General features: G+C 40.6%; 1 protein-coding gene across 3 annotated transcripts in view; it reads right to left on the bottom strand.

The window, feature by feature from the left end:
- The window catches only part of Ctnna3 (catenin alpha 3), a 1489259-nt gene that overhangs the window by 1160998 nt on the left and 312804 nt on the right, over positions 1 to 15457 (bottom strand). For all 3 annotated transcript variants that reach the window (XM_037199948.1, XM_037199947.1, XM_028881063.2), the window contains exon 6: positions 839 to 1102. In XM_037199948.1, coding sequence (XP_037055843.1) covers positions 839 to 1102 — 264 coding nt within the window. The remainder of the gene's footprint in view (positions 1 to 838; positions 1103 to 15457) is intronic.

Below are 15457 nucleotides of genomic sequence, written 5' to 3' on the forward strand. Positions count from 1 at the left end.
ATCTAGCGGATTCTTACTAACAAAACTGAGCCTTGCTGCAGCTTTCATGACCACATATGATGGAGTGAGGTGGTGCATGGAAGTTATGAGGTGAGCTTGGGTTCCTACCATAACCTCCCGCCTGGATCCCAGCTTCTCACCTTATTTACATTGACTCTGCCCTCATGTGGTGCTAACATCATTCCTTTAGGACATGAGTCTCAGCGTGTTAATGCCTTATAAAGAGTCCCAGTTGCTCAGAGGAAAGGCCTGCACAGCCTTCTATGGCCTGGTCCCATTGGCTCTTTAGCCCGGGCTGTGAACATCCCCCCCCCCCTTGCTGACTCCACCCGGGTTCCTGGCTTTTATGCTGTCACAAACACAGGGGAAGTGGCATTGGGCCTATGTTCTAGATCTCCATCTGCTCCTGACTTAAACTCCTCAAATCTTTGAGACTACCTCACCCCATTTATAATCTGATACACAATTTGGTTATTTATAATGTTTCGTGTGCTTTTTGCCTACATGCTCTTGCAAAATATAAGCCCTTGTCAAAGAACAGTGCTGATAATAAATATTGTACAGTAAATAAATCCTCCACTTTAGAAGCTGATCTACGTAAAATAAAATCTTCACTTGAATCTCAGGCAATTACGACTTAAAGGCTTCTTTGGCAGAGGAATGCTGAGCCTGTTGATAGGAAACTTTGCTGTTAATTCACTGGAAGACCCAAAAAGGTCATGGAGACTGATTAGAGCATAAAATACAAGTTCTCTCAACTCACACATGTGAACCGGAAGTCTGCCTCTGCTGACTTGGACTGAGACATTAAGTCACATTTTTGGCTCTCTCCACTTACCTCCAGCTCATCAAGAGCGCTTCCCAGGGTTGCTGCCTGAGGTTCAGAAAGTGCTGGCACATTCTGGATGCCTTGGGAAGCATTTGAAATTACATCAAGAGCATTCTGAATCTCTTCACAGACTGTGTCCTTACTGGCTTTGAGCGAAGCAACATCGGAATGTTCCAAACAAGCTGAACAAATCGAATGCAAGAGGGGCGAGTTCTCCTTCAAGGTGGCCCGGGCCCCTGCGATTTCATCCCTCTGGCTTGGAGATTTTAAGTCCTAAAAGGAGAAATTAAAAAAACACTCTTACTAGTGGTCACAGAAGGAAGACCAGAATATTACCTGAATCCTCCCTTAGGGTAAGTAGGGCAGTATAAATCAAAAGATGTAGGCGCTAAGCAGTCAACTGGAGTTAATCAAGGGCATCAGGACTCTCTACAGTTTTCAGGTTCTGAAGGTCTACAATATGAAATAGGAGGCAGTTCATAAGTAAAGGTCATAAAGGTGGAGAGGTGTCACTGGTCGGCCATGTATGTTGTCTTAGATTTGATTCCTGTTGCTGAGATAAAAATACTCTGACAAAACCAACTTGAAGGAAAAATGTATGTTTTTTTGGGGGGGTTATTCTTTGGGGGCCCACTACCTAGCTCCCAAATAAATACACAGAGACTTACTCTTACTTATGAAAGGCCGGCCTTAGCTTGGCTTGTTTCTTGCCAGCTTTTCTACCTTAAATCATCCCATTTCTCTTTAACTACATTTTGCCTCTGGGCTTTTTACCTTTATTTACTCTATATATCTTACTTTTCTTCTTACTTCATGGCTGGTTGTGTGGCTGGGTGGCTGGGCCCAGTGTCCTCCTCTCCTTCTCCTTTTCTCACTCTCCCCATTCTCTCTCTCTCTCTACCTGCCAGCCCCATCTATCCTTTCTCTGCCCAGCTGTTGGCCATTCAGTTCTTTATTAGACCAATCAGGTGTCTTAGACAGGCAAAGTAACACAGCTTTATAGTTAAACAAATGAAACATAAAAGGATGCAACACATCTTTTCATCATTAAAAAAAAAATACTCCACAGCAAAAACAAATGTAACACATCTTAAACTAATATTCCACAACAGAAAAAATGGTTCATTGGGCTCAAAATTTCAGGTTTCTGTCCATCATTGCAGGGAAATCAAGGCAACAGAAACAGGAAGTAGACATTAGCAATATACCCATGATCAAAAGCAGACTGCACTGCATCAATGCATACATGTCAGTATTCAGCTCACTGCCCCCTTTGAGAGTTAGAAATCCCTCTCTAGGGAATGGTGCCACCCACAGCAGATGGGGTTTTCTACCCTAATTAACATAATCAAGACAATCCCCCACAGGTGTGCCCACAGGCCAGCCTAGACAACACCTCATTGAGGCTCCCTTCCCAGGTAAGTCTTGATTATGTCAAGGTGACAATTAAGGGTAATCATCTCACCGTGTAAGTCACTAAAAACTCTGACACATTATTAAATGCATTGTCAGGCAACTTGAATTACTAACATTCGTTTAACCTATTTTCCACAGATAGTAATATTTGCATTTAACTTTTCATTAAAACAAGCCAAGTGAATTAAAAACACTAAATTAAACTTTTCACCACTCAACTCCCTTTTTCTATTTCAGAAATGCCAATAAGCCAATCCTATATTTTTCTTTCTTTGATATTTATCCAACAAATAGTTGCTAAGCACTTAGCATAAACTGGCCCTTCCGTTAGAATCCAGGAGTACAGCTATGAGCAATCCCACCAGAGTGTTGATCTTCTGAAGTTCATTGGGGGGGGGCAGGAAACTTATTGACAAGTAATAAACTAGACAAACTTAGAAACAAGTCAGTTTCAAGCAATGAACATACAAATGAGACAAGATGTGAAACATAATAGTAACTGAGGTATGAAAGTGCTTTAGTGTGAGCAGTCAGCAAGGATGTTTCTGTGGATACGACAATTTGGAGTAACTCTCCTTGGAGAGTATCACAGTCAGAGAAGAAACAATAAACATAAATGATGGCTAGTTAAAACTGCTTAGGATGCAGTGGGAAAAAAATTGTCAAGCGCTATCTTAACCAAGTGATGAAGGCTGGCATTATCAGTGATGCCACATGGATACACTGTGACACACACACACAAAAAAGTGTCACTTCTGGGATGCTCTCTAGGGAACCATAACCCTTGTGGAATAATGAGAAACACAACGAGTAAGAGCAGCTCTGGAAACACGCCATGTGATGCCTGGGCAGCATTCACGAGATCAGCAAGGTTTGTCAAATACGAGAAATCGTTGATAAATTGTCATAAACTAGAGCAGAACAGAACACACGACAATTACGCAATGTTGTTCTCTGGACTGGATCCTAAAACAGAATAAAGGCATTTGTGCAAGCCTGGTAATTCCAAATAAAGGCCATTAGTAGTAGTTAATAGTGGTGCATCAATGTGGTCTTTTTGTTTGGACAAATTTTAAGACATTAACAATGGAGAAAACTAGGAGAAAGGAATTCTCTATACTGTCATGCTTATTTTTTTTTTTAACAAACACATAATTACTCCCACAAATTTTCTTTGGAAAAGTTGTCAAGGGTCATGTGTTGTGTCATATGCGGTATCTTACAAAATTCATAAAAGTTTGATAAATGTGATTATTATCTCATTTTTTTTAAAAACAAGAAAGCCGAGGTTTCAAAACACTATCTTTCGGCAAGGGGCAGAACAAAATGGATACATTTTTGTCCTTTGTAGCTTGTTAATAAGCCCTCATCCTGACAATGCTACATCCTTTCCTGTTCGGGAAGGGTTTTATTTATTATCCAAGAATGGAGTCTGAATTTATATATCACACAACCTATAAAGTGCTTCTACACAGCACGTTACTGAGCATCCCTGCTTTGGCTGAAGTTTGTCATTCCTTGCCCAATGTTAACTAAGTAGATACTTAGTGTCAAGAGAGAGAGATTGGTGAAAGAACAGAGATCTAAACAGGTTTACTCATTACAAACACTCCTGAGGTTTTTTTTCACAACACTCTTGCTTGCCCAGGACATTGCTGCTGGAGTTAATAAATGGCTTGTGCTACTATATTTTTAGTTCCTTCTCTTCTAAAAAGCAAAAGCTATATTCTACCCCATGCAGACATTTTGGAGATTAACTTCTTTACAAATTGTAGGGAGGACGGCTCAAGCAACTGCCAACCCACTGCTCATGCTCATTAACTACCCTAGAAAAGACAATTTGTGATTTTCTTGGCCTCCCATGATTTCCCCCTTATCTCTGATCTGGGTCCTAGTTTTGACTCTGACATGAAGACTGAAAGATGGGCGTCACCCATTCTTTTGGTATCTGTTTTTCCATTTGTGAAAACAGAGATAATGATACTTCTGCCAACCTTCTTACAAGATGCACAAGAACAGCAGAAGTGGACTATAGCCTGCAGCCATGCAACCCTGAGCATGCCAATCTCATCCAGTCTTAGAAGCCACAGAGATGTAAGAAATGGAATGTATATGGAAAGCAGTAAATAATTATAGAAACATAATGAATCATCCCTTAAATTTTATCAAAAATGATATATAGATTTTTGTCCTGCGATGGTCTTGGTGATTTTCCTATCCCTGGTTTTAGCAGCACTCACCAATGTAAATCACACTGTAGAACACATAAAGATGTAAATCACGTAAAGAACATAATGAATAGAAAGGATGCACAGCCCCCGTGAGAAATACTCACAAAAAGCATAAATGTTCAGAAAGAGCCATGGAAGACTCTCTGTGTGAGGCAGCGTAATCAGAACACATACTACATAAGTTCCTCTAAAGTAGCCTTGCATAATTCTTTATTTAGAATGATATTGTCAGCGTTTAGGGGGAAAATAGTGTACATAAATCACTAAGAGGAAGGTTAAAAGTTTTAAAATATCATTTCCCTTGCTTTGGTGGTGGCTAGGCATATCTTGCTATAAGCTGCATTGCTTTAACACTGTAAGGATGCTGAGCTTTTTAAAAGTACAAACATGTTTTGGCTTTTAAACACGTGCCTTGTCATCCCTACCTAAGGCGATGACAGACTCCTTAATGAGCACCAGTCCCCCAAATATCAAGCCTGTGAAACCTGCAAGGAACAACAGGATATGTAAGCATAGCAAAATTAATACATTGTGACAGTGCATAGAAAGGGGGAGGTAGAGGTTTTAGAACGCATATGAGACGACAAGACCATTGCTCATAAGTGATATTACACATTATATGTTTAAATTGTTAAATACACTCCTGGATAAATGGCCATCGTTCTCCTAAATTAAAGCCTACTATGGGTGTTTGTGGTTACTTTAACTGATGATACTATGGGTTCATGAGTTGTCTATTTATCCTAACTCCAATCCATTTCAAAATACTTATTCAGTATCAAGGTCAAGTGGGGATGCCCCTGAATAGACAGGTATACAGAATTCGGCTCCTCAAAGACTGACACTTATTTAATATCTTTTTTAAATGTGCCAGAGAAAAAACACACACAAGAGTTCCAAGCCTAGGAGACATTAAATGCTTCCAGCTGATGAAGAAACTCACAGATGGGATTAAAAAGAGAAGAGAAGACCTTACACATCTACACAAGTTGGTACAGAAAGTAACATATGAATTTTAACCCTGGCAAGGAAAATGAAATATATGAGATTTTAAAGAATACATAATACAAAAACAGAATGATCTAAGCTATTGGCTAGTTCAACCATTCACCCAAAGACTATTGAGCCAATATTCTGCATCAGGCATTATGTTGAGTAAGGGCTGGGAATGTCAAGAAAAAGTTCTCAAACCAAAAGTGTAGACAAACAAAGACATTTTATAGAAACTGGGGACTGGAGAGGAAGCTCAGCTCTTAGGAGCACTTGTTGCTCTTGTGGGGGACCCAGGTTCAGATCCCAGCACCAACATGGTGGCAAAAAACCTATAATTCCAGCTACAGGAAAAGCTGATGCTCTCTTCTGGCCTCCATGATCACTGCATGCACATGATAGGCATACATGCAGGCAAACATTTATACATACAAAATAAGTAATTTTTTAAAATTATATAGAAACTAAAATAAAGCTACAGTATAGAGGAAAATCTTCAGCTTAAAGGTGGTTAAAGTAAATTTATTAGAGGAGTTTTATCCAGTTTTTGGAGGCATAATTGATAAACTAGTATATATTCGAGGTCTACAATATGATGTGCACACACACACAACATACATCATGTAATGATTTCTACAATGAAATTGACGCACATCACTCTCACCATAACTAATCACCACACATGTGTATGTTGTAGGACTACTTAAGATCTATTCTTCTAGTTCATTTCAAGGAAGCAATACATTATTACCAGCTATCACTATCAGAAAGGGTAGAAGCATGTAGACTACAGTGGGTGACACTGCATGAGCCAGGCAATGGTGGCGCACGCCTTTAATCCCAGCACCCAGGAGGCAGAGCCCACCGGATCTCTGTGAGTTCGAGGCCAGCCTGGTCTACAGAGAGAGATACAGGAAAGGCACAAAGCTACACAGAGAAAGCCTGTCTCAAAAAGAGAGAGAGAGAGAGAAAGAAAACCTAAGCAAGAAGGTAACAAATACAGCTGGGAAAGTCAGCAAGAGACACCTCGCATGTTATGCCAAAGAATTCTGGAAGCAACAATATCACATGGGTACTTGGGTGTTTTGAAGAGCCATTTTGACAATAGCCATTTGAATAGACTAAAGAGGAAAACATGGCAGCCAGGGAGGCCAGGCAATAATCCAGTTGCAGGTGAGAAAGAATGAGTACCTAACACTGGATAGGATCACTGGGCTAAAGCATGAAGACGTTGTGGGATATTTGTACATTGTATGAAAATGTATTACTGTGATTGGTTTAATGAAGAGCTAAATGGTCAGTAGCTAGGTAGGAGAGAATAGGTAAGACTTCTAGGGAGAGAGAGGACTCTGGTAAGAAGAGAGGCGAAGACGCCAGAGAGATGCAGAACAAGTTGGACATACAGTACAGAGAAGAGGTAACAGAGCCACGTGGCAGAACATAGATTAATAGAAGCAGGTTAATTGGAGTTATAAAAGCTAGTTGGGAAAAAGCCTAAGATGAAGGCCAAGCTTTCATAATTGATAATAAGTCTCCACGTCATTATTTGTGGTCTGGTGGTCCTGGCAAGGAAGTACTACTACAGGAAGGAGCCATGAAACACTTAATGAGGTGAAAACCCTAAGACTTTGGGAGCACGAGGTATTTACCAGTGTCTAGAAAATGGCTTCGGTGATTGTAAACACAGAAAGGCATTCACCATGATGAGAATTTGGTGAAGATAATTTTTGGTGAAGAATTTGGTGTGTTTGTAAGAAAAAGGTCAACTGCATTTATGATGTATCAGATATGAGGTTAGAGTAAAATATAAATGAAAACCCACTCTGCAGTAAGAATGCAAGTTCAGAAATAGAGATCTGTGAGTCATCAGCTCTTCCTTGGGGACCCATGCTGTGTGTGAAGGCAGCAGCACCTTCAGCCAGCATGAATGATACACTAAGGAAGGGAACCTGGAAGCAAACACTGTTCCTTGAAGATGTCAATTGCTTTATGTGCTAGCCCCAAAGGACAAATATTGACCATGTTCAAATTGACAAAATGGGTATCAGAATATAATGGACTGCAGAACATCTTAAATTTTAAAAATTAAAAAGATAAGCATTAACAGGGAGTATGGAACAAGACTTAAACTATTGATAACTGTATTTTTCATGAGGCAGTTTAGAAATACAGAATGACTTCTATATTGTGTAAGTTAAAGATATGTATGCCCACCTCTAAATAGAGAGATTTATATTGAAGAATACATAATAAAAAATATCTGGAAGTTACGGATGAGCTTGACCACTCATTAATGGATTTCTTTACCAAATCTACAAATACTAAATTAAAGAAGTAGCTTTTCAAATTTGAATGAAATAAATCAAAAATATTTGTCAACGTCATTGTCTCCTCCAGTTCATTATTCTCGTGAATGAAAGGCATAAAATTTATTATTTTGAATCCCATTACCTAGCAACACAAAGCATATGAGTTTAACATATTTTTGTTGAAGAAACAGGAGACTAATGAATTAAAAATAAGTCAGATATGGGGCTGAAGAGATGGCTCCATGGTTAAGAACACAGGCTACTCTTGCAGAGGACTTCAATTCAGTTCCCAGCATCCATATGGTGGCTTACAACCTTCTGTAATTCCAGTACAGGGGATCCAATGTCTTCCTCTGCTCTCTGTATGCACCAGGCTATACATATGTGTGGGCAAATCACTCATACACATAAAATAAAAACAAAGAAATCTTTTTTTAAAAAAAAAATTAGAGGAAGATACACTTCAAAGGGAGATCGAGAATTCAGGTATCCTTATTATTACTCCAAGAAATCAAAACTGTAGAAAATATCATTTAGTCTAGAGAATTCAAACAAATTTGTATATGAAAAGCCACAGTAAGTTAAACTTAAATTACTTCTATCTCCACACTAAATGTTACTGAAACCATTGGTGCAATTGCTTTGGAAAGCTGCCTTCCAGACCCACCTGGAGCTGAGTATACACATGTCCCACTAAGCTTTCCTGCCCCTGGGAGATGATGCACACATATGGAAATGTGCTCATATGTTCATCAAAAGACACAAAGATATTCACAGCATCCTGTTCCCAACAGTTCTAAACTGGAAACAAAGTAATGAGAATCAACAGAACGTGCCACAAGCAAGAGAGTGAAAAACCCCACATGGGAGTATGTGTTGTTTGATTCTATCTATATAAAGTTTTGACTCAGACAACATGAATTTAGAGCAGGAATCAGAATGGTGATTATTCTTAAGGAGTGATCAGAGAAGAAATCTAACTCTGGTAATTCTGTTTCCTTTCCTAAGTGCTAGATATGCAGGTGTCTGCTGGAAATTTTCACTGAACTATGTACTTTGAGCTGTGTAAACTACATATGTTTTTCTGAATGACTGCTATAATTTAGTAATTATGAGTTGATATAAGGACTGACAAGGTGGGTCAGTGGATAAAGACCCTTGCCACCAAGCCTAATGACTTGAGTTTGACTCCCCAGGATCCACAAGGTAGAACAGATTCCCACAAATTGTCTTCTGACCTCCACACACATTCTGAAGCACACAACACACACAGACACACACACTCACACACACACACACACACACACACACACACATCCCACACAATATATGACTAAATGTAATAAAAATTTTAATATTACTTTTTCTTTTTTTATTAAGAAATTTTTTATTCATTTCACGTACCAATCACAGATCTCCCTCTCTTCTCTCCTCCCGCCCTCCCCAAGCCTTCCTCCATTCCCTCCTCCATAAAGGTAAGTTCTCCCATGGAGACTCAGCAGAGCTTGGTACATTCAGCTAAGGCAGGTCCAAGCCCCTCCTCCTGCATCAAGGCTGTGCAAGTGTCCCACCATAGGTAGTGGGCTCCAAACAGCCAGCTCATGCACCAGGGATGGAGCCTGATCCCACTGCCAGGGGGCCCCTTAAGCAAATCGAGCTACACAACTGTCTCACTAATGCAGAGGGCCTAGTCCAGTCTCATGCAGGCTCCATAGCTGTTGATCAAAGTTCATGAGTTCCCACTAGCTTGGTTTGGTTGTCTCTGTAGATTTTCCCATCATAATCTTGATGCCCCTTGCTCATAGAATCCCTCTTACCCTCTCTTCGACTGGACTCCTAGAGCTTGGCGTGATAAGTTAACACATCTCTGGCACTATTTTTGGCTTTCTTTTTTATAAATTTTTTTAGATTTATTTATTTATTTATTATGTATACAGTGTTCTGCCTGCATGTATGCCTCCAGGCCAGAAGAGGGCACGAGATCCCATTATAGATGGTTGTGAGCTACCATGTGGTTGCTGGGGGATTGAACTTCTCTGGAAGAACAGCCAGTGCTCTTAACTGTTGAGCCATCTCTCCAGCCCCATTGTAAGATTACTTTAAGTTAAAGGAAGCACAAGTGTTGGTAGAACCAACCAGTGGCTGTGCCTCATACTTTCTCTTAGCAAATAACATTGGTACAAGTCTCCCGAGGACCTGCCCTGCTGATTGCATTTCCCATGTTAAGGGGATGATGAGAAAACTGAATATGCAGTCTACTCTCTGTCTGGTTAAAGGAAGTGTATTTGAAAAAGGAAAAAAAAAAAAACACTGCTTGAAAATAAACACAAAAAGAGAAAGTTGTTATGAGCTGGCCTTCAGAAAGGCCAGAGCTAGAGAGTCTACACAGCAATTGATTCTGAGTGCCCTGGAACAAAGCTGCATCTCATAGGCTCCAAGAAAAGTCCCAGCTAAGCTGCATCCCTGCCCATGTCGCCTCAGCAGATACTCAGCTCAGCAAAGCATAGCTATATGCAAATGCTCGCACTTCTCTTCCTGGCATTCAAATGAAGCTTCTGAAGCTGATAAAAAACCACTCTGGTCATGGGAAGAAAGAGCAGTGTTTGTTTTCTGGAGATGAGGGAGACATGTCGCAAGAAAGCCTGTGTGCTCTATGGGGTTGGCTTCTCTTCCCAATCTTCCCTCTGCCAAGATGCCACATGCTGACTACTTTATTGGTCACTGGGCAGCTTCGTGTTCTATTGGAGGACAAGACAGTGCACATGCACGCTGATTTTAATGTTTTTCTCCAACATAAATCAGGAGATGGGAATACTTGACCATGACTGACCAGAGGGACAGAAGATATTCAACAAGACCAGATGGCAAAGAAAAGACAATTTTGAAGAAAACAGTGATTCTGAGATTTTTTATAATGAAGACATCATTAAGTAGCAGAGATAGCCTTCTACTGCCAGCCCATTATATTTTATATTAATAGGTCAAACTCAGTAAAGGGGAGAAGAAAAGAAGTAATCATAGTCAAATAGGCAAATGGAAAACCACTGGGTAAATAGTATTAAGTGAAATTCCAAAGTAGGTATTGGGGTCATTAACACATACCACCTCGGGTCGCTGAAAGACAGGAGAGTAAATGCTAACAATTTCAAATAAATCACCTATGCAAAAATCAGCGCCTGTTTGTTTGCTTGTACCCTGAGATGGGACCTCACAGCCTGTTCTCAGAGTCAATGTTCTCCAGCCTCAGCCTCCAGGCAAATCAATCATCCCTTATGGTTATATAGCAGTTTATTTCTGCTCAACATATTGCCAGAGATTCTTTCTCAAAGAATCCCATGGGGAGATGTAAGAAGTGTTTCTATGCATATTTATCAAAAAAAAAATAACAGAAATGGATAATTCTCCAAAGGAACACACAGATCCATACAAAGTAATGACGATTGTTCTCAGAACATCAACCCTATTGAGCTTCCAGGACGCTTCCCCTCACCCAAGCTTCCTCATTCATAGGCTGGCTGTGGATAAGATTCAAGACTGGATCATGTCTCAATATACTTTCTACCCAACATTATTTCTCTCTGTTATCAGTAGCTTTAGCATCTGGTCTCAAAGACGGTCAGAAAAAAAAAAAAAAAAAAAAAAGAAAAAAAAAGATTTTCTTTATGTCCTATTCTTCTGTGGAAACTCAACAGAGAATAGACCAAGGGGGAAAAATTGTCATACCTAGAATGACTCAGATTGCAAACACTATCCTTAATTGAACTGCAGAATAAGATTGATTAGAAAACCTAAGGATGGGAATTGGAGCTGGAACTGGCCAGGCTGTTTTGGGACAGGGGACCTAAAAGCAGCACTTATGGAAATGGCAGTGGTCCTATTGGCTGTCCTGTGCTGGCAAGGGCTCAGGAATGCCAGGAGGGAGTTCAGGATTCTTGTTCCTTGGTATGTCTTCTCCTAAGTGAGTACACCTGCCTCGAAGCCATATCTGAGGATGTGGCTGACACTGAGGCAGGTACCTAGACCTCATGGGTGAGTCAAGTAGATTGACCACCTCACCATGCCCCACCCTAGTGTCTGCATCCTTCTAATTACCAAAGCTCCCAGACCACAGAACTGACGGGACTCCATATCAGTCATGCTGTCTTCCTTCTGTCCCTTAGGCTCTGGCCTACAGATCTATGGCAAATTTCTTTCTAAAACTCACCCTCCATTCTCCATAGATTTCATCCTTCAAGTTTCTGAGATGAGGAAGGACAGAGAGCCACTGATTCAGTGAAAGCTTTGAATGACCTTCTGGTACTAACTCATGAATTAAAGTCTGCCTAAGGCAAGAACACAAGCCTCATGAAATACATAGGCCCCTGCTTCTCCCCATTTCATTGAGGAAAAAACTATGGCTTGAAACTGAAGTGTGGTCCATAGAATGATTCAAAGGGCACAAAGATATGTCAGAGATGCATGGGGAAAGAGTGAAAATAGCCACCATCAACTTCAATAGTTCCACCTACTTTTCATAACAAAGAAACATTCTAAATATAACCTCTTAGCACTGATTGCCTAATGGTTGCTTTTCTAGGAGAATCTTGTTTGGCTTTTCAGTTTAATTCAACACGCTTGAAACACCTGCTCTAAGGTGTTGCTTTAAAGCTGAGACTACAAATTCTTGTGTTTATCCTAAGCAGGAGGCATGAATAGGACAGATGTGAGCAAGAGGGAGAGGCAAGGCCCAGGCACACTATAAACTATCTCCTCGAATTTGGAAGCATTCAAATCCAAATTGGCCAAGCTAAAAAAAAAAAAAAAAAGAAAAAGAAAAAGGAAAAAGAAAGGGAGGGAGGAAGGGAGGGAGGGAGGGAAGGGTGGAGGGAGGGAGGGAAGGGTGGAGGGAGGGAGGGAAGGGTGGAGGGAGGGAGGGAAGTAGTCCCTGGCCTCTGTCCTGAAATATTAGCCCTGATATTTGCCTCACTAATTTAATCTATTCTGTGATTTATATTCATAGCATATACAAAACTGACCTTGGGAAAAACTGGAAAATAGATAATACATACATGTCCCTGGGCCCAATAAACCTACAATAAGCTTTAAAAAAAAAAAAAAAAAAAAAGACAGGCAGCACATTTCCAAGGCAGGAAATCAGACTCATTACAATAGAAATAGCAAGACCCAACCATAACTACAAGGTCGGAATTCCAATGCAAAAACCCTCCAGCCCCAGGCGATTTCAAGTAAAATAATTAACCTAACTTCAGCTACAAAATGAGGATAATAATTCCAACTTTCCAAGGTATTAATGAGGTTAAATGATTCAATGCAAAATACCTTTCCCGCATTTCCTTCCTTGATCTGGTGCTGTGAACAAACTTCAGGCCATATTGACTCCCTGAATGTTTCTTACTGTCTCTTAGGCAACAGAGGGCATGGGGTTGAAATTGCCAGGCATTTCTCGCCTTTTCAGGCTTCTTCAAATACACAGCTAAATTTGGGGATCAAAATAAACATGCCTGAAATAGAAATCATTGTCTTTCTTATACACACGTTTCTCTTTGTCTTGTTGAGCCTTTTCAGCCCGAGTGGTCCTGATTGCCAACTGAACCAGGCGAAGCCTTGAGAAACAGCCTCCATACCTTCTACTCATTACGTTTTTGGTTTTTTGTTTTTGTTTTTTTCCCTGTGTGGCTGTTTCCTTGTCTTTAGTAGGGCACAAGTTTAGGGGAGAAATGACTATTTTATTCCTATAAAAATGTGTGCATGCGAACATAGGAGAAAGGGACATGTGAAGGAAAATGTTGATGAGAACACAAGTTTGTTTTGTTGTAGTTGTTGTTTTTGTTTGTTTGTGTGTTTGTTTTATCAGACTGATCATTTCTCTTCTCTGTAATCCCACCAGAGGCAACTTTTTAACAGTGATCTTCCTTCACTGCTTTACAACTTGCCAGTGACTATTATAAAGTATTATAAATAGAGCTCACACCCATGATAAAGCTCACAGTGTTTACTTTGAGAATGAGCTTACCCTGGTCTGCCTTCTTCCTGTTCCAAGAGCCACATGGTCACATCAGATTCCTGGGACAGTTGCATGAGCGGGGCACTCATCTTCCCTTGTACCTTCTGGAACTTCCTATTTATCCTCTGAAGTCTCTTGGATTCTCACATCACAGTCTATCGTGCGCCGACTCCACTCATGCCCTCCTCTATCCACAGTACAACTTAACACATATCATCTAGCCATTGCCCTCTGCTGTACTTACATGTCAACATGACTGTCTCTATCCAACTTGTTTCACTGAGGCCCGAATACTCAAACGCCCCCGATGACTGGGCTTTGCATAAGTCCTAATGATTTAATAATATCCATTACCACCAATAGGGAAATGAGAATACCATGAGAGTAGAAGATGATAATTTAGTTATCCACAAAATGAAATGTATAATCTCAGAAAGTCATAGTTATGATGACAATTTTTTTTAAAAAAAAAAAAGGTAAGATCTGCTAAGCGTAGAAAGTAATTGTTTTAATTGTGTTCTGAATGAAGCTAATGATGTCTATTTATAAACTACCCTTGAAAGTGTTCTGGCCAAGGCCCCTTTTTAAAAACCAATAATGACATCTTTTGGCACAGGCATACCACGGCATCATTTGGGCCTTATTGTTGTGAATCTGAGGCGGTCTTAGAAAGTACCTGCTTTCTAGCGTTTTCTCCAACAGGAAGCAAGGCCTTGAACAGAAGGTAGATAATGGTGCTCCACAAGAGTTATGTTCAAAAGCCAAGCTGGTGGCCCTGTGTTAACAACTGAGGTCAACAATCTTGCCCTGATTTGGTTTCAACAAGTGTCTATGTGGTAGGATTGGACTGCTGTGAGAGAATACAAAGCGAAAACGAGCATCTAGCCCTCAGGTCTCATTTCCCCTAGAAACTGTTAGTTTTGTGCTGACATAAAGAGAGTAAGTGAAAACTGGTGAATTGGTAAGAGTTAGTCTGGGAAATACAAAGTATAGGAAGCTTATGCCTCACGGAGGAGTGGGTATTTCTAGATGTGGAGGTAGGAGATGCCTAAGAGATCTGAGAAGAGTCTGTGGGCTCCACCCGCCCACAGTTTCTACAGTGAATGGCATTCGTTCCAGTTGTTCAAGCCAAAAAAAAAAATTGTTTTCATCTTTAAATGTCTCTGTCTTATATGTCCTGTTCAATCTGTCAGAGAGAAAAAAATTCCTATCCATTATCATCATTTATTCAGAATTGAATCTATCACTTCTTTCTTCAAACCAATCTATGCCGTTTCCCACACTCCCTCCTCAATATTCAGATGTGGTGGTTTGGAAGAGATGTATGCCCCCCATATTCTCAGGCATTCGAATACTTGGTCCCCAATTGATGGTGCTGTTTAGGAGGTACAGCCTTGTTGGGGGAGTTGTGTCACTGGAGTTGGGCTTTCAGAGTTTACAAACTCAAGTTTGCTCCCTCTGGATGCCCGGCCTCCCCAATCTGAGATACGAGCTCTCAGCTGCTCCAGTCAAAACACCTGCCCTTGGCCATGACAGTGAGGGACTCTTATCCCTCTGCCACCATAGGCCCCACCACGTCACCTCACCCATCACGTCGCCGTTTTCAGGAGCGCCTTTCCGGTTTTAGCTAGAGTGCATTGACGCAGGTTCTGGGGTCAAAGTTCATGGTTTTTTTTGT

This window comes from Peromyscus leucopus, chromosome 16_21 (assembly GCF_004664715.2).
Source record: "Peromyscus leucopus breed LL Stock chromosome 16_21, UCI_PerLeu_2.1, whole genome shotgun sequence".
NCBI lineage: Eukaryota > Metazoa > Chordata > Mammalia > Rodentia > Cricetidae > Peromyscus > Peromyscus leucopus.